Source organism: Microtus pennsylvanicus, chromosome 4 (genome assembly GCF_037038515.1).
Source record: "Microtus pennsylvanicus isolate mMicPen1 chromosome 4, mMicPen1.hap1, whole genome shotgun sequence".
Lineage (NCBI taxonomy): Eukaryota > Metazoa > Chordata > Mammalia > Rodentia > Cricetidae > Microtus > Microtus pennsylvanicus.
Genome location: NC_134582.1, coordinates 43,412,063 through 43,434,751, shown reverse-complemented (window position 1 = coordinate 43,434,751; position 22,689 = coordinate 43,412,063). Strand labels below are relative to the sequence as shown.

General features: G+C 45.1%; 1 protein-coding gene across 4 annotated transcripts in view; it reads left to right on the top strand.

Annotated features, from left to right (window-relative positions):
* Window positions 1-22,689, top strand: part of Arhgap26 (Rho GTPase activating protein 26) — a 411,283-nt gene that overhangs the window by 312,343 nt on the left and 76,251 nt on the right. For all 4 annotated transcript variants that reach the window (XM_075968780.1, XM_075968779.1, XM_075968783.1 and 1 more), the window contains exons 19-20: window positions 5,501-5,639; window positions 17,090-17,240. In XM_075968780.1, the coding sequence (XP_075824895.1) occupies window positions 5,501-5,639; window positions 17,090-17,240 (290 nt within the window). The remainder of the gene's footprint in view (window positions 1-5,500; window positions 5,640-17,089; window positions 17,241-22,689) is intronic.

Below are 22,689 nucleotides of genomic sequence, written 5' to 3'. Positions count from 1 at the left end.
TCCTAATCCTTTTAATTGCGGGGCAGCTGGGATTAGAAAAGGTGTAAAGATGTATGTGCAACACAGTTAAGAACAAATTCCGCAACAAGTGTCAGGGCTCCCCAGCATCACGATGGGCCAGAAAGGAGCCAGACCCCCTAAACTCTGTAGGTAGCACACAGCAATAAAGAACATCAGATACTAACATTGCTTCAGGTAGCTAATGCTGATATTTTGCAAAGAATGTAATTAAATTTACACTTACAAATTGAATTATTGTGTCTTGTCTGCAAATAATTCCTTTTCATTATCCACTTATTTCCTTCTTAAACTCGATGTGTCTCCTTTTTCTACTGAATGCGGCAGTGTCTTTTTCACAGCCGAGGCCAAACCACCAGGTGCCTTAGCCCTCAGCAAGGTCCTGGGCCTTGTTGTGAATGGGATGTTTGGCGATTGGAAGCTTACATAACTTGCTCAAGACCTAACAAGCGCCTGAAATCTGATCGGTTGGTCCACAAAACTTGTGATCTTTATGTTTTGACATTTGTTTCTCAGTCACACACAAGACACAGTTAGCTAAGCCCCCTCAGTCAGGCAGGCTATCTAGGTCCTTAACTAGCCAGCTGTGTGACCTTGAACACATCAGTTAATTTTGGCGATTCTCAATTTCCTCATCTACAAGATGGCAATCACTGCATTTCCCTTATTCAGTTGTTGTGAAGGAAATAATTCATGCCTTTAATTCATATACCTATAACTGCATGATAAGTAATGAACTTTAGTTGTCATTTATACTACCACGCTTCCTGCCTGTGCTTTACCAACATAATGTTACACATTTTTATGTCCTTTATCTGAGGTATAGTGTGATCACATTTATAAAGGAAACAGGCTCAGAGGAGCTAAAGACCTTCCCGGAGATAATACAGCTAGTAGGTGGAAAAGCCAGGATTTGAACTCAGGGCTGTCTAGCTTCAGAGCTTGTTTGCTTTTCTCCCATCTCAGTCCTCCAAATTACTTTTATATTTGATATGATGATATGGCAGTAGGGTAGCTGTCGTGGATGGCAAGGTTTGGCGGTGGTGTATGAGTGTCCGTCAAGACTTAGTGCTTACCGGAGACTAGCCAACCTCAGAGGCCAGCGCTGACCCTCTGCTGCCTGGCTTGAGGGGAAGCAGCCTGGTGTTTATGGCTGTGTTAATGCCACTCACAGGGACCTTGGAATTGGGGATACTTGGAAAGGTTCCCCGCAGTTGTATTTTTTTATTTTACAATCTTATTCTCCACTGACTCCCAGCAGAGTCACAGTCTTCCTGCCTTTTATGTGTAAGGCATTCCTGATTAAGTTGGAATTAGTTCGTTAAGTGAGACCATCGGAACAGGACACTTGGGGCACAAAGGAAAACTCGCCTCTTTGTGTTAATTTGGAAAGTCTCTGTGAAATGAGTACGTTGTTCCCACCGCACGGTATAGCTTGTAGACTATATGAGTTAATGCTTGTAGATTACAGGGTCCTTTGTACGACAGTCTTCACAACCCAAAGAGAACTTCGTTCGTGCAATAGAACGGGGAGTAACCAACAGAGCTGTGTAATTCAGACGCATCAGAATTCCAGCTTAAATTCTGAGCACAGACAAAGCTTGGCACGGTCGGAGGTGGCTGGAAAATCCGCTTGCATGTGTGGGAATTTCCAAGTTACATGAGCAACAGTCATGTGGATAGTAATTCCCACATTCCTGCTATGTGTCCTAGGCCTTGAACTCATTGTGTAGCTCAGCCTTGACTGGAACTTGGAGCCATCTTCCTGCCTGAACCTCCTGAGTATGCAGATTGGTCCTATAACACCATGGCAACCCCGACTTCCTATTGAATGTCCGCATCAAGGTGGCTTCCCTTACAAAGGTTCCCTCACACTTAGGAAAGCCCTTGCAGCCAGGACGTGTTGGGCCTGTATCTGACACTTTATGTCTTGCAGTATGCTCTTGTGCACAAAGGACTGCATCTGATCCTAAGATCAGCCTGACAGAGTTCTTCAGAAGCCTGTGTCTACCTCCTAATCAGACCCAGAGAACGGGCCTTTGGGGCTGTTGTGCCTACCATGGTGACAATTCCCTTATAGAACTGTCCCAGTCTGTCAGTCTGTTCACTTAACTTTTAGAGGAAATAATAGATGTGGAGGGAGAGATGCTCTTCCATGTGCTCCCATGTCCCTTCCTGCTGTGTTTGCAGGGCACTTTTTCATACATCTGTCTGTGTCTAACTTGATCTCTACTGCAGTTCTAGAAAGAATAGATGTTCTCAGGGCTGTTGTCAGCCAAAGTTCAAATGCACATCTGCTGTCTTTCCCCTGACACTGTAGTGGACAGTGGATGGATCACTCTTCCTTAGAAAGAAAGACAGTATCTGGAGGCCAGAGGCAAAGTCATGGGCAGGTAATAGGACCTGGCCTGTCCTTAACTATGGATTCATGTCTAAATGCTCTCAAGGGATTGCTAAAGGTACTGCATTCTGGGCCAGAGGCAGAAGGGTACTAAGAGACACCAGTACTTGTTAAAGAACTATCTGTTCTCACGAGACTGAGACTGTGGTTTCTAAAAGAAGTTTGGCTGGAGAGGATGGCTGGCTGCTGCAACCCCAGGGCTTCACTTCTGGTCCATGTGGAGATGCTCTTGTGAAATGGTCATGCTGTGCCCTATGCTAAGTTAACCTGCAGTTTAGGGAGGAGTCATGTGAGATGCCCAGCTCAGCTCAGCAGGTATAAGCACACATATCTAGGAGCCGTGTTTAAACCGTCAATGATGCTGCTCATTGAGATGTCACCTCAGAGTGGCCAAGGCTCAGCATGGTCGGGGGAACAAAAAGAAAGCGTCTTTAGAGGGTGCATACTCGGGCTCAGTGGTAGCCGCAGTCTCTCCATTTTCTTCTACTACAAAGGCTCCAGGAGACTGCAGAAGTGAATAGCCTCAGTCAGCCTATTGTCTGGGCTTCCGCCTGCCCTGGAGATGAAGTTTTCTTTTCCTTTAAGTCTCCATTTCCCACCCCCTGTCTCAGTTGATCTCAGCTCTATCCATCCACTCAGTTTATCTTGTTTCAAGTTTGAGTCTACTAGGGAACATGGAATAATGCTACCTTCCTCCCGACAGCTGTGTTTGGAAGTGAGACTGGCTCAACCGGCTGGCTGGCATCATCAGGACCACAGGCCTGCCAACCCAAGGAGAGCAGCTGTTCCAGCTGAAGCTCTCATAATTCTTGTGACTTGGCTTTCTGCATATCAGCTTTTGGGAGTCACTTTAAAACACACACACGAAGATGAGAGCCGTACGAAGAACAATTATGGGATACCCTGAGCCATAAGTTAAGGGATGCCTTCCTCTTATGACTTGTGACTGCTGGAGAGAGGGCAGCCAGGAGGCTGATGTCTCCATGTAAGGGAGGACACCAAAAGAGTCAGTCCATCTTAGTCTCTCAGGAAAGTTGAGGAGGTTATGAAATCCTTATGAATCATCTTTGAAGATTTTTCTATGGCAGGGAGAATAGCGCCATATAATATTATATGAGATAAGCGGGATGTAAAAGTATGTGAGGAATATACCCTCAGCTGTGGAAAATGTGGTTAGCATTAGATGAGAATTGCACAACGCTCTCAGCTCCAGACCTGGGGTGGCAAACACTTAGTAAATCACAGCTACTGGAATGGAAGTCCTCTGACCATCGCAGACACATTTGTTTCGCTCACTGTCACACTCAGGGTGCCTCTGTAAAGTGGGTGTTCAAATAAGCTGCTGATTGTTCAAATGGGTGTTATTATCATACCCATTCACAGAGGAGTCTAGCAACAAAGGGCCCTGTGTTACCTTGCTATCTTCCATAATTATATCTATCCACGTGACAGCTACATTTCCGTATGCTTTGGTTTTTTTATAAAATGCCAGGATGTTAGCAGCTATGCAGAGTTGCTGAGCACTGAGTGAAGTGCTTGTGAAACACAGGGTGCTGCGGCCAGCACCCCAGGAGCTGCAGTAAGTGGCAGCTCCTTCCATGGAAAGCACCATGTAGGTGCTGGCCGTAGAGATAAGGACATTCTGTAGTAAGGCACGTTAAGAGTTGGGAAGATTTCTGTCTCACTTTTTTACCTTGCTGTGATTTGAGTGTGCAGTGTTCTCTGTGGGTTTGCATTTGAAACTCTTGTTTGAAGAGTCCATGAAACTGTTGGGAGATGGGACATAGCTGGGAGAAGTGATCCCTGGGGGCAGACTTCGGGATTAATAGCCAAGCCCGTTTCCTCCAGTCTTTGTCTCTGTGATTTCTGATCCATTGAGATTTGAGCAAGCTGCCTCCTGCTCCTGCTGCCAAGGCTGTGAGCCACTCCTGTTGTAGGAGGCCACGCCCAAGTAGGCGGGTAACTTAAAGGCTACTGGCTGAAGGATTTCCTGCAACACCACCCCCCCTTTTTGAGTATAATAAAGTGTTATGTATTTAGGGGTAGACTCACAGATTAGAGCAAGATCCATACCAATGCAAATCTCTAAAGCACACTCCTATCAATATGACTTCCAGACTATAATAGGCTGCATCCTTCCTTCACACTCACACTAGGATAGACTCTCCCCTCACACTCACACTAGGATAGACTCTCCCTCACACTCACACTAGGATAGACTCTCCCCTCTCACCCACACTAGGATAGACTGCACCTCTAAATCACAAGCCAAACTTCTATAAGTTGCTTCTTGCCTGGAATTTGTCACAGCAGTTAGAAAAGTAACAACTACACACATTCTTAAAGAATAACTACATGATTTTTAAAACCTTTTAAAGTCACAAAACCTAACTCCTAAAAGTTATAATCTGTAAATAATAGAACTGTGAGATTTTTTAGACTTTTCTACGTTTTCTAAATTTGTATATGCATAGATGTGTGCGTGCGTGCGTGTGTTATCAGGGTCAGCCGCCTCTGTTCTTTGAAATGAGGTAAAGTACACCTTCACAGATAACACAGAGCCGCTGAAAGGGGAAGGCAGTTTCCACTGAGGATGGTGGGTGAGGAGGAAACATGTTTCCTGTTCTGTGTCAGGTTGCGAACATTATTTAAATATATTTTTATGGTCTGAGATAAAATAGTGAAGCAGTTGTAAATAACTGGGGAGGAGAGCAAATGAAGGAAGGAAGGGCACTGGATTAATAGGCTCTGGATAAAGGCAGTAAAAACCTTCCCTGTTAGCGGACAGCGGTTTAGATGATCTTTGTTGTTTTCCATTCCCCTTGCTTAGCTCAGAGGAGATCCGTAAAGACTATGGTGGAAGGGACTGAAAGGGGAAGTGAGCTCTGGCATCAGTTCTTGGAGAAAGTACTCCATACTGGTTCCTAGAAGTGTCTCAGTGGAGGCCTCCAAATGCTGGAGATCTTTCTCATCCTTACTTGCTGATTCTAACTCACCACCAAGCTTCTGGTCATGATTCACGCCTGTGCTTTCTTCCTAGCTCACGGAAACGTATAACCTTTTTGTCACCCTGCTATGCAGATATTCAACACCGTGCCTGATGTGCCCCTCACCAATGCCCAGCTACACCTCTCCAGGAAGAAAAGCAGCGACTCCAAGCCCCCATCCTGTAGCGAGAGACCCCTGACGCTCTTCCATGCTGTGCCATCCACAGAAAAACGTGAGTCTCTGCTGCCCAGGGCAGGGTGGTATGTGGAGACATCCTACTGCCTCCATGGCTTGCTGTGGACATCCTTGCTGTGTGCTTCTGGCTTTCGGTATCCAGAAGACTCTGTGTCTTGTTGTGTCTTGTCTGATTCCACTGCTGAGAAAGAAGGGCACAGGTCTCTGGCCAAGAAGCTGAGCCTGCTCTCTCTACTGCACAGCAAGAGCTGGGCTCTGGCATCGCCCAAGGTCCCTCCTTCGTTGGCAGGTCTCACAGAAGCAGTTCCTTCCCCTGACTCGGTTTGGAACTGTTACTGGAGGGAGTCACATGTTCAAGTAGGCTGTGCCTGTAGGAAACAGAGCTTTCTGCTTACTCTTAAACTCTTCTCTGTGTTGGCACTTTAAAATATGTGAAATTAGTTCCTGAATTAGAGAATAATTCCTCTCTATTCCAAGTAGAAGAGAACTCTCACCAGAAATGTTCCAAACCTTTTCATCTCAGGACTTCTGAGTTAGTTCAGTGATCAAGGCCCTAAAGTATGCGGTCATATTTCAACTTTTGTGTCCTAGCAGTCAGGAGGCAGAGGGCAGATGCAATGGGGGGTGGAGGAGGGAATTCCTGCAAGTCTGAGGCTAGCCCAGTCTGCATAGCAAGTTTCAGGCTAGCCAAAGCTACATAGCACGAGCTTGCCTCAGCACAAAAAATAAACAGTTCCTCCTTCAATCTGCTTATATGTTATAGGAATAAAGGCCTCATGACCTACTGGAGGTCAGCCAGTATCAGTTCTTATGCCAGCTTTACCGCACGACCAAACTTTTACCTCTTTTATCCTCAGTTTGCTTATCTGTAAAGCAGGCACAATAGTGCTCACCCCAGAGGCAAGACCTCAGGATTAACAAAATTAATGCATTACAGCATCTGGCATAAAGCTGCTACACACAAGACACCAAGACTGGTTCCAACATGCAGCGGACATTTACATGGTGCCTTCATGGTCTAGGGATATGAAAATGAGACCTTATCTGTAACGAATCAAACTTGGTGAGAAAATCAGTTCAGTGTTTACAACTAGTTTCATGGAGAAATGTATATAAAGAGAAGTCGAACAGTGTCCTGGCAAAAAGCGCTGACTTGTCCCAGTGGAAATTCTGCCTTCATGGAAGACTGTGGGTGACTTTTGATATCTTAACATTTCAGGACCTCCACTTGCTATTCTTGACATTAGGGACAGTGGTTTTCCAGGATCTTTTTTAAGGTCAGGGACTGGCTCTAAAATCTAGGGCTACACTTGAGTTTCTGTAACAGGAGTCCTGTTGCAGTGTAGGAATCGAGGCCTCAAGCTCTTCTGCACAGCTTAGGGCTGCTGTGAAAATTAAAGTGCGTTCGATGTTCTAGGACCTCGTATATACTTGGGATGACTATGACGACGACCATGACGACGACAAAGACAGATCTGCATGAACTCCAGCAAAGGCAGAGAAATGGGAGGGACCTACTTTACCCTAGGGAGGAAAGGATTCATGTCTGCATTCGTGTTGTTTTCCTTTTGATGCCCTTTTATATTGCAAAGTAAAGACCTTCTTTACCATAATTCATAAACTCAAACCTTTTCTGCCCTCAAAACCTTGCTGCATTGAAAGATGCTTTGAATTCTCATAGTAAGATCACATCTTGGGAGTTAGCACCATTTGGGTTGCAGCAAACATACGTAAAGCTTTCATTATATTTACCATCCTTATATTTAAATTGGTTCTTCTCTACTCAGGTAGTTTCCTTCATATTGATTCCTAGAAGAGTTCCTAGGACACAGACATGTTGGACTGTGCCCTGGCATGGGCTCCCTTCTAACAGTAGCCCGTGTTCTTCTTAAACATCTGGTGGGGGTCGTTCTCCCCATAGTCAGAACTTGGGCTCCTCTGCGTGTACCAGGGAACACTTGGAACAGGGCTGACCTCATCCCCATCTGCTGAGGGAATGAGGCATCAGGCTACAGGGTAACGTGCTTCTCAGATTTCCAGGAGCACCCGGTCACCTAAGGTTTCCTGCTAAACAGTGTACAGTGCAGACGGGGACAGGGCAGACTGTTTCGGTCATTTCCCCAGGCTTTGGGTAGTGCTGGGCTTGTGGTCAGCCTAGAGCAGCAGCAGCCTTGGACCTCATCCTGAAGCACACTTTACAGCATTCAGGGACAAGAGGGAGATGAGAAGAAAATCAATTAGATCTTGACTCAAGATTAGCATTTGTCACAGGAGGCAGAGGCCGGCAGTTAAGGACCTGTGAAAATAGACCTGTCTAAGCAGCAGAACAAGCTGCCGTGTCCTGGGTGCAGATGATGAAGCAATACAGCTTCCTTCCAGTGATAAGAAACAGGACTGCAGTCTCTGCCTGCTTGAATTTTACCATAGGGTCTAGCTTCTGCAAGAGACATTTCAATAGAAAAATTTGCACGTGTGTGTATCTATATTTTTGTGTGCATTTGTTTGGACAGTGTATGTTAATATAAAACTGTGCATTTTATAATCAAAGTAAGTGCATTTTGAGCATCTATTTTCTTCTTCAAAATTGGAATAGTGCCCAGGCTGGTGTAGGAAGCACCTAGCAGAGGCTAGGGGCTGGGTGGTGCAAGGGGGATTGGGCCAGGAAATGGGATGTTGCTGTCACCAGTAGGTGACAGTGCACTGTAATCTTTTCACACACTTCAGCCCTCTTCTCGTTCAGTTTATGGACAAATGCAGGAAGCTTTCTCAAGGCACCCTTTGGAGTGAAAGTACAGTTATAGGGTAAATGAGCAATCTGTGGAAGCAAATTGCATATTTCCACAGACTGGCATCCTTCAAATAAAACCTTTTCACATACCCAGCTCGGTGCCTCCCAAATTGTAATCATTTATACAACCTCCTTTTACTGTTTCAGCCACAACCACGTTATTTGTGAGTATGGCTCATTTAACACATTTTATATTGATCTTAAGGCAGCTCACTTCTTTGCATAGTTCTTGCATATCAAAAGTCTGAAAACACAAATTTGATGTGCTCATTACATTTTTCTGTACTATGTATAAAATAAATTCCTAGCTACTAAGTTAAAGACATTCTTCCACATTCCATCTCAGAATTGCCTGTGGGCCACCTGTGGAATGTCCACACACCTGGCTCTCTGTTTTGACCAACTCCAGCCTTTTCTTTTAATTTGTTCACTTGGCTAGAATTGAGCTGAGCCATTAGCAGTGGACACTCACTGCTTTTCTGACAATAATGGTAATTGTTGACCTTGAACTGTCCTGTCTCCCATAGAACATAATGCTGTTTGAAAGCTTGGGCATAGTAAACATGGATGCAGAGGTGTGCACACTTTTCCTCTGTCTTCACACCCACCAAATCCTGCTTTTCGGAGGCTCATTTCCTCTCCTGTCTGTCTGTCTGTCTTTCTGATATCTGTTGAGCCTCGTTTGCTCCTGTCTCTTCTCTGCAGTACCCGCAGTGTGACAGCATTGTGTTGGGCTGTCCCTATGCTGTCTGCCATGAGATTCCTAGCAGGAAAGCTCAGGAAACTCCTTCTGAGGTTCCAGTTATTTTCCGTAGACCACCACTCCTCTTCAAGGGTACTGCTCCACAGAAGTTGAGGCCCATTCCTTTCTCTTAGGGGTAAATCTGTGCCAGTGTTTACGGCCCTTGTGTTGTCATTGGCCTCCTTTTGAGAGGACAGTTGAAAGTCACATTGAGAGTTCATAGTTCTTAGCACCCTCACTTCTGACTCATGGAAGTGTCTGGTGGAAGTGTCTCGTGAGCTAGATGGAGCTCATAGACATACATTTTATTTTCCAGGAGGAGTTTTTCCTTCTGCATGAGTGGACGAATTCGTCCAGGCCCCTGCACATGACTTTTGGCTTCCATTTTTCCTTAAACAGAGGCTGCATTTATGATGACAGCAGCCTCTTTGCAGGATGAGGAGCCAAGGTTTCTCCTGCTCTGACCTTGGTGGAGCAGTCAGTCTGAAGGCTTAGGCATGATGTGGTAGAAGTAGGACTAGGGATGACATGGACATAGCTGTCACTCGAGAACTCTGGAAAAGAGCAAAGGGAGTGATGAGATTTAGAAGCCATTATAGCAAGACGCGCAGATCTTCAGACGCCCACTGGATGGTACAGTGGCGAGGGGAAGGACTAGCAAGCAGAGTTGTCTGTAGCTGGTCAAGGAGTGTCTTGTGAAAGGGGGAATTTTGAGAAAGATACTAAAGGAAATGAGGGTTCCAGTCTGGGAAAAGACTAGAAAGAAGAGGTCTGTGATACAAAACTGCCTAAGCAGAGCTGTAAGTTGTAGTGGAGCTGTGGAAAGACAGTTTCCTCATGTTGAATGTAGACAAGAGTTCCGCTTTAAAATTCCATCCTCTCTTTCTCTATGCTTGCTGTATAGGAATATGTAACTTATTAAGGTTGTTTTTTTCCATGCTGGTCCCTGTGTATAATGTCATAATTTTAACCTTTCAGATGGGGGAAATAAGATTTATACTCGAGGATGCACTCAGGGTTATGTGCAACAAAGTAGGAAATTTCTACCCAGCCACCATCCCTCAAAGCTCTACCGTGAACCACTCATGACCCAGATTTCCAGTTCCATCTGTGGGATAGATCCTGGGAGACATGACTTTATTAGGGAAGACTATAGTAGCATAATCTGGAAGACCAAGTATCTGCTGTTCTTCTCATGAATCTGAAAGTTAAATTGCATTAGGCTAGGTAACTAGTATGGAAGAATGAATGTATGTATTTAATAAAGAGCCCCTGAGACCAAACTCTGTTGGAGCCTCATTCAGCAACGATGATAGCTCAAGTAATGTGCCAGCCGTCATGCTAAGCCCATCAGTATTCCTTCTCATACCTCTAATTGATAAGCCTATGAGGTAACACGCAGCAGCCAATCATAGGCAGTTAACCTAAGATGAGACTAAGCAGAGGGCAAGTTTGTCACCCAGATGTCCTCTCTTCCCTATGCCATTTTATTTTTACAGAAGGACCTTCATCAGGTTTTGAGCCGTAGAAGTGAAAACCTTGCTAAGCTGAGATACAGAAGCAGCAAAAGCCATCTGTCCCAGCTTCCAGGGATACTGTGGGGCCATCTGAGCCATATTGAACAAGTTCTTTAATATGCAAACTGACAATCTATAGCCAGGTGGCAGCCTCCCCTGCAGACCCAGACGCAGTGCTGCTAAAAGCACTGTGCACTCAGTGATGGTTTAAGCTTACTGGGCCAAGGCGCTCTCATTGATGATCACCTCTGAGCAGATGGAAGGAAGGGTTTCAACTGTGCTACCAGACGGATGGTACCAAGGGAGATTACTGTTTAACCCCCGGGTTTCCATGTAGATCACCTCCCAGCAGAAACGGGACTGCTATCTCTGAGTGAAGGGCACTAACACCAAACTGTACTTTGTTAGGCCGGCTATGGAAAGCAGGGCCAGGGGCCTGAAGAGAACCTGCAGCCTGCAGCAAGAGCTAACACCTTTGTGGTTTCCTCCAAGAGGCCGCAGATTGACAGCAAACAGTGATCTTGTCCCCAATATTTGTAGTATTTACACAAAAATGTTGAAATGGGCTTCTTGGAACAATGGTTCTTAGACTTTGGTGTATGTTAAACTGTAGGGAGGTTAATAACAACATGTGGATGGTCCATTTCTCCAGGGCTGTCAGAGGCGGGAGACCCTAGGCCCTGGTCGCTCCACTAACTTGCTTTGTCATCACCAGGCCACCCTAGGGCTCTCTGTCAGGGTGTAGAGTGGGCTGGCACCTTGGCTGTGAAATGAGGCCCTGCAGTCAGACCGGGTAGTCCTGACACCTGGAAGGTATTACTCTTCCTTGCTATACTTTCATTTTCTCATCTGTAAAGCTGGTCACTAATAATAGCTATCTTGGGGGGTAATTACCATTTTAATGAGCCAGTGCATGTAAAGTTCTTGACAGGAGGCCTAGGACAGAATAAACACCTCGTTGTCTGTGATTATGATAATTACCACCAGGCTATAGTGTCCCCTTACCCTTGAATAGGAATGTAGTCCCCCTGTGGCCCTGCAGATTCCAAAGGAGAGGCCTCCAGGGACAGACATGGACATGTAGCTGCCCTGCTTCCAGAAACAGCTCCCTTAATGCTCAAGTACAAACACATCAGAAACCTTGGCGCACACTGCTCAGGGTTGGTAGGGGTGGATTAGGGACAGGAATGAATTCTTGGGCATTGTTTCATATGGATCATGTTAACTAGCTGCTGGGATTATCTCTCTGATTAATTCTTTTAGCTCGGCTAATGCATCCTGGACTTTCTCCCAGACAGGCTCAGTGAGAGTCTAACATTTTAGCGTATATACTTCTCATATGTGTCTTCCTTGTGAAAATGACTGGGAATTCACACAGTTGAGAGACTTATGTAATGTCTTTCTCTGAGCAGTCAGAGCTGCAGCATTTGCCAGTTCTCAGGTTGCCTTTGGAGATCTGGAGTGCTCTGGACACACATGTTTGCTTTGGCAGATGACGTGTTTGTCCACACGGATTCTTGTCACAGAGGCTCCAGAAGGTGTAATGTAGCTCTTTGTTTAATTATGTGTGGTTACTGTGTGTGGCTAAAAACCAAACAGTTGATGTCACCTTTAAAACTGATGCGTAGAAGACAAATAAGACACAAGGGGAAGTTAAGATAGGTCATCAAGTAGATGGAGCAGAGGATGTTATAGACTTACATCTGTGCATTACCACTGCGAGGACAGAACATACTATAGCACTAGATGTGGTGTGATCTCTCTGCTAAAAGACAGCAGCTAATACTGTGTGTGTGTCTCTGTCCATCTGTCTCTGCCCATATGCAACACAATAATTGAATATTTACATGCAAAAATGGATATAGCTACAACATAGCACATAATGGATATCAGTATATGTATATGCTTTTCTATATTTTCTAAATTGGAGAGGATGCATATTTACTATGTATTGAATTTTTTTATTGCAAACAACGTTCCCTAATTATATCATCTATTTACTATCCCAAGCCAATCTCTAATGATTCATGGTATAAAAATAAGTTATAGTTTTTCACTGGCTGTGCACTGCAGGGTAGACAGCAAAGCTGGCCGTGGTAGGGAGTTTCCTTCTAATCATTCAGTTCCCAGCACAGCCATTAAGTGGAAGCTCTGCAGCCTTCAGTATGGGGGTAGCCTCAGGAGCAGGCTTCTCCTGTGCTTCCACGCTTCTTCCCTGTGAGTCAGTCTCCACTCTCGGCCAGCCACGGTGCCTTCTCCGCTCCTTCATAAATCTACTTCTATCGTCATTTCCTTCCTTTGCAAAGAGAAATGTTATTATGAGCACTAAAGAAAGAGAGTGCACCAGCCAGCCAGTCCACAGTGGACCAGACTGGAAGCCATTCCCTGCAGCAAGCTGGCGAAAGTCACAGTATCAGGTGCTGCGCAAATGATCAAGCCATACACCGGCCCTGCTTCTTTCTCACTCATCACTCCTTGCTCAAGCTGCTGTTTTTATAAGCCTATACGTATTGTACAAACCATTTGTACGGTCACTTTTATCGCAGGGACTGAGGCAGAGTCAGCATGAGATCAGACCACCTTGGCTTTTCCTCTGGCTTGGTCTGCTCTGCTGTCAGGCCTGAAAGCTATGGTGTGAAAAAGAATCACCACGCAGTCCCAAAGTCTGAGCCCAAGCTTCCCATGTACTTGGGTGTTTCCCAGAGATGGCAAATTCAGAAACTGCTGTGCGCTCGTCATTTTTATTGCAGAATTCATTAAGCTGCCATGCCATTATCACCCTATCTTGTCAGGATGATGCATCGCAGACTTCATTGCAAAACTCTGACAAGCAGAGGAGAGTGCACCTCTCTCCCAGCTATCGCACAAGAACGCCTCTGGGGCTGTGCTTGTGCCTCTGTTCCCTGTGTAGAACTCAGGGCTTCTGCGTAGCTTCCTTCTGGCAACTCCCTTTCCTCATTTCATGTCTGAGCTTGGAAAGGGGAAGTGGGGTGGAGAGATTTGTCCTGTGAGGAATCGTGAGTCCTTCTTTTCAACCTCTGGTTTTGTGTTTTGGAAAAATGACATATTAGCCCAAATTTTGACAGACTTCTGCAGAGTGGGAAATATCCCTTAAAGTGGCGTAGGACTTTGTTTCGTGTTTACCCTTCAGTTCTGTGTGTTCAGAGGGCCAGACAAGTTCAAGCCTGCCAAGGCCTGTGCGTTTGGCTTGGCTCTGGGTATCTGAGTCTTTGCCTGTGGGCTCTGTGATAAACAGATCCCGCCTCCTGTGCTGGATGGGGCTGCCATTAGAGTGAGTTGGAGCCACTTAGTAAATATGAAAAGTGCTGGAGCTTAGCCTCCATGTTTCCATGGCAACCTCCAGAACAAGTACAACATCACCAAAATTACTCTGCGGCTTTCCCTTTTTAGTTGCCGTGATTTGGTTGCACACTTGCGTTGTCCGCTCTTGATTTGTACAGAAAATATAAAGGCTGCCCACAGTCACCAGTGCTTTGGTTTCAAGGTCCCTGCCTGAAGCACCTGCAAAATTCAGTCCCACACAGCTACCTCTCTCTGTTCCAGCGGAAGAACTTTTGATTGCATATTATTCTCTTCTACTTGGGATTTAATGTGTGACCATTCATGGGACTTTGGTGGGCAAAAGGCATGGGCTCTTTCACAGGAAAGTATAGGAACCTCTGCGGTCATTTCAATAGACATTGGGTGGCCAGGTAGCCTGTGCTTGCCCTTGGGTCGTTTATATCATTAAGGAATAAGTCTATATCTGCTGCCAAGTGCTTTAAAATATATTTTCATAAAAGCATCCAGCACATTCCTGACGCCTGTTTGTAACTGGCAATTTATTCCTCCATTTCCTCATTCCTGTGCTCTTGCTTTCAGTGACTGATATACAAAGAGGCATTCACTGACAGCAAGTTTGAGGAAGGCCAGCCTTCTCGGAGGCCTAGCCAGCTCTGAACACCCCTGAGAGCTGCATTCTTTCTCTCTCTGTCATTCACATGGTCCTCTGTGATCCCATTGGTTTGACTCATAGCTGTTGCTGTTCTCGTTTGAAGTCCCCTAGCATATAATCTTTTTTCCTCCAGCATCCTAGCTTCTGATGGGGCTGCCAGAGCTGGCCTGTCATCCTGGGACTCAGATGCTTAGCTCCCTTCTGTGAGGGTGTGGCTATTTTTCGTTGGAGGAAGTCATCTCGCCTTCTGCTTTTCTCTCAGAAGCAAGTATTCATTTGCCCATAGGGGGAGGGGCCTCCCGTCCTACGTGACATTACTGAGTCATTTTCCCTTTATTTCTTAATTTATTCCAAATGCTTTAGAGTTTGTCTTGGTGTAGTTTGCTGTAAGCATTAAAACATGCAGTTTGCTTTTGATTTTGTTCCCTGACCCCTTCTTTGGAATAATCTTTATATTCCTCTCCACCTCTTGCTTTTCCTCAGTCAAGACTATCAGCATATCAGAAAAACTTGCACCTCGAAGTTTTCAGCCTTCTCTTCTGTGGTATTTGGGGTAACAGGGCTTATCCCTTCTCCGTAAGCCCGACTCGCTGGCCCTGGGCCGTCTGCCTCTCTCCCCTCTTTCCTTTCCCTTCCTTCACCGCTGAGCCTCCTCTCCAGCCCCCAAAGAGAAGTGTTTTTAATGCTGTCATTCCTTTATTGCCCAAAAGAGAATTGAGTTCATCTAAATAGTTCATCTCTAAATGAGCGCATCAGTGACTGCAATCTGTCTGTCTGAGATACAGCATGTCTTCATATACAAAGGCTCCAGAAGAGTTAACCGTTTATTTCATGACAAATGGAATAATGGCCAGCAGCACCAGTTGCTCTGTCCAGTGAGTCAGAATGAGGGAAGGGGCAGACGTGCACCACCCGTGGTACCCATGCCATTCAGCTGCATCATCCCCCAGGTCTTTCAGTTCCTGCTTCCAAGTTTTTTAGATGAGAAGAAACAGAAAGTTTCTCTCTTTGAGCAGTATTCCAGTGTTTATAAAACACATTCCAGCATATGATCCCACTTGATCCTCATGACAGCTCACGAGCTGTACAGGGCAGTTCTCATTCTCCCCATTTCATAGATTCATTTGGACTCTGAGGTCAGAGGCTGCAGCAATAGCTCAGAGGTTGTGAGCACTGGCTACTCTCATTAGAGAACCCAGTTTCCATTCCCAGTACATACAAAACTGCTTACACCTGTCTCAGTGGGTGTCTCCAGAGGCTGACAGATGTTTCTAGAGTGTGGCTACCTAGCTAGTCCAGCTGAGTTCTAAGGAAGTCAGTGGGTAAATTGATAGTCTGTGGTGACATGCTGTGTGTTTGGAGGTATGACTTGACCTAAGCAGTTAGGGCAGTGTTAGAGGCAGAGGTTTTAACGAAAATGTGGCTGTCCTTACCCTCTGTGAATCAAAAGAAGGCAGAGGTTAGGTGAAGCCATATGATAGGGCTGTTTGAAGGAAAGAACCTGGCTCACACTAAAGGTGTGTGTGTGGAGGGTGCATCCCTTCAACATGAGTAGGACTTTGCTTTAAAATTCATGTGACCTGTTTCCCATTTGATCTTTCCTTTCCCACTCTTTCTTTGTTTCATTTTGTATTTATTTGGAAGAGGGTAGGGAGAAGGAGGAAGGGAGATTTTGTCTGTGGGTATCTGTGGATGCTTGCACAGCGTATTCTATCCATCCACCAGGTGCTTTCCCAGGACTGGAACTGGATGGCGAGTGCTTTTGCTCACGGAGCTACCTCACGACCCCACCCCCACTGCCACTCTTAAACTTGTTCTTTCCCATATGTACAAAGGAGCTGTGGGCTGCGTTCCTGCCGCCCGGCTCCTGGCCGCCTGGCTAGCTTATGCCCCGAAATAACAACACACAAATTGTATTCTTTTAAACACTGCCTGGCCCATTATGTCTAGCCTCTTACTGGCTAACTCTCACATCTTGACTAATCCATTTCTAATAATCTGTGTGGCTTACTGAGAAGGATTCTAGCCTATGTCCATCTTGGGCCGGAGCTTTGTTGCTTCTGGCTCAGAGAGGAAAGGCATGGCGATTGTCTCACTTCCTTCCAGCATTCTGTTCTGTTTTCTCTGCCTACCTAATTTTCTGTCCTATCAAGGGCCAAGGAAGTTTCTTTATTAACCAATGAAAATAACAATAGACAGATGACCTTTCCACATCACCCATGTCCTGTTTTTATTGTTTGGTTGACTTGTTTGCTTTTGAGGCAGTCTTACTCGAATAGCCTGATGAACTAATTAATCCTCCTGCCTCTACCTTCTGAATATTAAGGATTCAAGTATGTGCTACTGTGCCTGGCTCCTCTACATTTTCAAAGCTTCAGATATTCCGATTTAGTCTCCTTATTTGTAAATTCTTGTATGTGTGAGTGCAGTCTCTCCCTAGTCTGTTAGCGCTCATATGGGTCTTTTTGTCGTTTCTTCTCTCCAGAGGAGCAAAGGAACAGCATCATCAACTCCAGTTTGGAATCGGTCTCCTCAAGTGCAAACAGCATCCCTAATTCTAGCAGCAGCCTGCAGCCGAATATGAACTCCAGTGACCCAAACCTGGATGTGGTCAAACCTACTCGGCCCAGTTCACTGTAAGTATGGTAGACCCTGTCTGCTTCCCACTGGCCCCGAATCACCCATTCTGCCAGAATGTCTCCGGTGCAACCTGACTTTGGGTCATTGTTCATGACCATGATTCCACCCTTCTCCCTGAACTTGGAACTTGGTGCATTTGTTGCAGATTTTTCTTTGGCATCATCACCAAAAAGAAGAGTCTTAACGCACTGCTTCTTAGCCTTGCTCTGTGACGCACTGTCCTGCTGAGATGGCTTTGGGGAATGGCTGTTGCCTGTGCTGGTTACTGGGAAATGTTCAATGCTACTTCTGTGTCTGCTTCCATACAGAACAGTCAGTGTGGAGTAACCCTTCATGCCTTCCATTATCAAACCGTAGTATAATCATGACCTCTCGCTGAAGACTGTAAAAGGAAGAGAGCCATTTCATTTTTCACTCCATTTGGGGCTGTGAGCACTCGTAGCCAAGATAAAGAATAGAGGCTAGTTGTCTAATCCTCCCAGAAACGATTAAACTAGGGCCAGAAAGTTCTCTCTTATGACTCCAACCCACATGGCTCAGCATGCTTCTTAGACCACCCCATAAATCATGTCAGCTAGGGTCTTTGCAGAAAGAATGTGCGCTCTGACCAGAGCAGCTGGACACTCGGCCACCAGCTGTACAAGTGTTGGGAATCAGTTGACTTCGCTTTTCTCCAGTGAAAACAGACTGAGGCTCAGCCCTAGACTATCTGCAGACAGTTGTTTCTGTTTGGGAGACACCAACTTCAGGAAAATACAGGGCAGAAGCCCCTTTTCACTGTCCTTCTGCATGCTCTTGTGTGATAGCATTCTCAGGTATTAGTCATCTGCAAAATGGGCCCAATATTTGTATTAGGGCAAACTAAGGGATATCAAATTCATAAAGAGAAAAACAACTCCGAAACTGGTTTATGAAGAGTTTATAAAGGAAATGGAATGAGAGGCTGAGGTGAAATCTAGAACTAAGCAAGGTCGGGCTCCCCTTGGTTGTTGGCAGAGGTAAATCATAGCCTTCAGGAACTTTAATTACTGGCCTGCTATCTCGTGCATACGCGTTTGTTCGCCAAGAAGTGGACCAGTGCCTCTAGAGTGTAGAGTAGTTGTGTTTCTCCAGCTTGTGGACAGAGTCTCCTCTGGTTCTTCATAGCTGAACTTGCCTTTGGAGTCTTCTGGCCTTGCCGTGTGCTTCCTCAAGCTCTTATGCACCTGCTTCCCTAGCCATTCAGACCCTCTCCCCACTCCATACTCCCATCCCCTTTTGCACCTCCTAACCTACCCCTTCTTTGCTTCTCTCATCTTTTTGTTTAAATTAGTGAACCCAGCGAATGTTACAGCTATTCCTTGCACAGCGTGAGCAAAGTTGAATTTCTACCCCAGGTTGCTTAATACTCCTGATTTTACCAGCCGAAACCAACCAGTGGTCTTTAATCTGTGCTTTTAGCAGCTGGTAACTTGGCCCCCTGAGTCATCACTGAGTACAGTTTGTACCAAGAGATTGTTTAGCAGCTAAATGCAAAAGGGATATGTCTTTTAAGCTGAACCTGGAAGAGGGGCCTTGGGATACTTTTAAGGGTATCTGTATATGATTTCAGCTTTCATTGTTTATTGGGATTATTTAGCCTGCTTTATGAATCTAAGACTTCCCTGCCTGGTTCGAATTCAGCACTTTCCCAAGAAATGGAGGGTGACATCAGGGATAATTGTACCTGTTTGTCTTTGTAAGAGACTGGACTAGGACTCTGGCTCTATTCCCCACAAGACTGCTGCCCCAGACCAAGTGAGTTCCTGCCTGATTGTTGTGAATCTGGAAATCAGGGATGACAGATGCACCAGAACTGCTCATGGCACCTGCCTTTGCTCATCCCTGTGTGAAGGCCATGCCATAGTCCCTGGAAACCCTGCAGCAGGTTCATGGGCCATTTCCTAAGCCCAAAGCATGCTCTTGACTCCTGCCTTTGCGGTTTTTCCTGCCTGGAATCTGCCTGAATGGACCACAGATAGAAATTTAGCAGTCCTGACAGGTGGATGTCACTGCTTTCCTGGAGCCATTTGGCTCTGAGATGTCTGTCAGCACACCACCGTGCTGTGGTGTTCAAGCTGGGTCCCAACCCAGCCTTTCACCTCTCCCATCTTTGTTCCTTTTGAGATGTTTAGAAATATTTGATGTAGATGAATACAAAAATGTGGCCAGAGTGGGGCTGGGAGATTATCATCCTCTTTGCCTATTAATTAGGTATAATGTGAGGATCAAGTCACTAGGGGGAAGTACCTGTTCTTTTTAGTTCTCTCATCCTTCCCCCCGTTTTTCATTGCACACTGGTTGATCAACATGATCATGTAGAAATCATAATGAAAGAAACATGTTTATTACTCATGATCCATCGATTCTCTGATGATGCATCTAGTTCTCTTAGGACATTGAGGCTTTGTGGTTTGTGTGTGAACATAAAACTAAATTGAACATCCAAGTCAGAGTTGCTGCCCATGCTAGGACAAGGCTGCTGTGTAACAATCTTGGGTAATTCCTCACCTGGCTTCCTACAATAGCCAGGCTTTTCCTGAGGACCACAGGGCAGCACCAGAGTCTAGCTGGTCTGCAAATGTCAGCAGATCTTGTTAAAGCCTATTTCGTGTCTAGATTTCAGTCAAACTGCTTAGGGTAAACCAGAAGAGCAGAGTTCTTGCCCTTCCTGAATTAACACTCGGCTAAGAAGGGTAGACAATGGCCCAGGGCAGACCCTGAATGGGACTCGCAGCTCATCAGTGTGTTCAGCATCAGTGTTAATGGAATATCTGGTCTCATGCGTTGGATGAAAGTAGTGAGAAATATGCGGTAGAGCCAGTGTGAGCCACTCAGGTGCTAGGGAAGCTCTCAGTAGATGGGACAAGCAAGTCTACATAATCCAGCATAGATTAACACAGCCTACCAACAGGTGTGCTGGCGGGGAGTTACAGGGTTGGCGGAGGCACTTAGCCAACATTTGGAACCAAGACACTTTAAACAGAAGCCCAGACTTCATTCTGGAAATGGACAATAAAGACAAAACATTAATCTAGACACAAATCTTCTCCTTCCACCAACATTAGTTACAAGTGGACTGCAGTTCTGAATATAAAATGTTAAACTACACAACTTAGAACCTAGATGGCCTCAACTGTGATGGTGGCTTTTCCATTAGGATGTCAAGGGCGTGATTTGTGAAAGAAAACATTGTTATAACTCCCTTTAAACTAAAACTTACAAAAAATAAAGCTAAGAACACAAAGAAATAAATTACAGACCAGGAAAAAGAAATATTTGCAAAACACATATCTTATAAAGGACCAGTATCCAAGACTCACAAAGATCTCATAAAACTCAAGGATAAGTAAACATCAAACACAGTTAAAATGTGGGCAAGAAATCTGAACAGATACCTCACCAGTGGTAAATGTTCAGATAGCAAATAAGCAAATGAAAAAAAATGTTTTCATCATCTGTCACAAGGAGATAAAAACCAAAGAAAAGATACCATGCAGTCATCAACACAGCCAGTATCCCAGAACAAAGGATGCTGTTGAAGATGGCAATGGTAGCAGCTTCTATTCGTTGCTGGTGTGAACGCAGAGTAGCACAGTTACTTGGGAAGAACACTTGTGTGCCTTACAAAGTTAATATACCTTACTATTTGACCAAAGTCAGGCTTCTTTTGTTTCACCAAGTTAGTGGAAAACTTATAGACATAAACATCCACAGGGATTCTTAAGCAGTTTTATTCATAATTGTCAAAGCTTGGAAGCAATGAGGATATCTGTCAGTAGATGTCAGTGGATAAACTGTGTAGTGTCTCTGCCCCATGAACTGTCACCATTCACCAATAAAATGCCGTAAACTGGAGCCTGCGAATGGCTCCATGAGTGAAGGTACTTACTCTCAGATCTGATGATGTAAGTTCAAACCTAGGAACCCACAGAGTAGAAGCAGGGAACTGACTCCAGAAGGTTGCTCTTACCTGCATATCCATGCAAAATCACACTCAATAAATAGATAAACATTTTAAAAAATGCAATCTCATGACCTGTGAAGCCACTGAGGAGCCTTAAATGCATATTGTTGAGCTGAAGAAACTAGTCTGGAAAGACTTCAACAGTGTGATACCAGCTACATGGCTTACTGAAAAATGAAAAATTCTGGAGTCTCTACTAAAGATTAGTGGTTGCCAAGGGTGCAGGGAGAGGGATGAGAGGGTAAAGATTTAGGGTCAAGACATTTTCAGGACATTGAAACTACTTGACATATCACCTTAGTGGTGGATACAAGATACCCTGTGTTTGTCAAAAATCAGTAAACCCTATAGGACACAAAGAGTGGATCCAAACAAACTAGAGGGCGTAATAATACTGAATCAGTATTGCTTCGTCCATCAGAACAGCATCCTACACCAAGATAGTAATACCCGGAGAAACTTAGGGAGTGAGGGAGAGGGGAAGGCACATGGACACTCATGGTCTTTCTATAAGTCCCAGATTCTCTAAAATATAAACCTATTAACATGTAGTATTTGAAAGTACAGATTTTCCGTTTCTTTTTGAAAGGAAGACGACTGACTGCATGGAACCCATGTTGAGCCTGACAAGAGGCGGCTTCCAGCCTCTACAGCCTCAGAACTGCCCTGCTCCACTCCCCATTCCTCCACCTGTAGGCCTTTGATAGAGTAAATGATGGTTAGGATCTTTGCCGCCATCCTTAAAAGCTAAGTGCCCAGAATCTGGCTGTCCTTCACCCTTGGTTGGGGGGCCCACAGGATGTGGTAGAATTGACAGAGAATGACTTCCAAGCCCTGACCTAAATGCCTTGCAGCTTCCTACATCATGCTCCTGGAACCCAGTGATCATGTACAGTTGTAGGTCCAGCCCTGAGCATGATAGCCTATCACAGAAAGAAGGCCAGTGTCTGAGCCAACCCTAACCCCTGGCCACCAGTCATCTGAATACAGCCACATGAATTAGTCTAGGCAAGATCAACAGCAAATCTGCTCATGGGTCTGCGATGAGTCACGTGACGTGGTTCTTTTAAACCATTACGTTTAAGGGAGGTTTAGTAAACAGCAAAGTTAACTAACGCAAGCCCTGTTGTTTTATGGCCTCAGAGTGTTGTGTGGAACCGAGCTACCTAGGTAAGACAAATGTGTGGAAATATTCTAGCTTGTGGCAGAGTGCTGTGTGGAGACTAACATCTCAGATTTTAGAATCGTTTAAAGAGAGAAAGTGTCTCATAATGAGATTCTAAGAAATCAAAAAGCAAAATAAAAGCTGGGGCTAATGATTGAGGTCAACAGCAAGAATGACTCAGCCATTGAAATGGAAAGTAGGAAACCTTAGGTTTTCGTTCTGGCACCAACGTAGATTCGCCAAAAATACCAGCCCATATCTATAAACATACCCACCCCAAATCCTGGGGGCTACA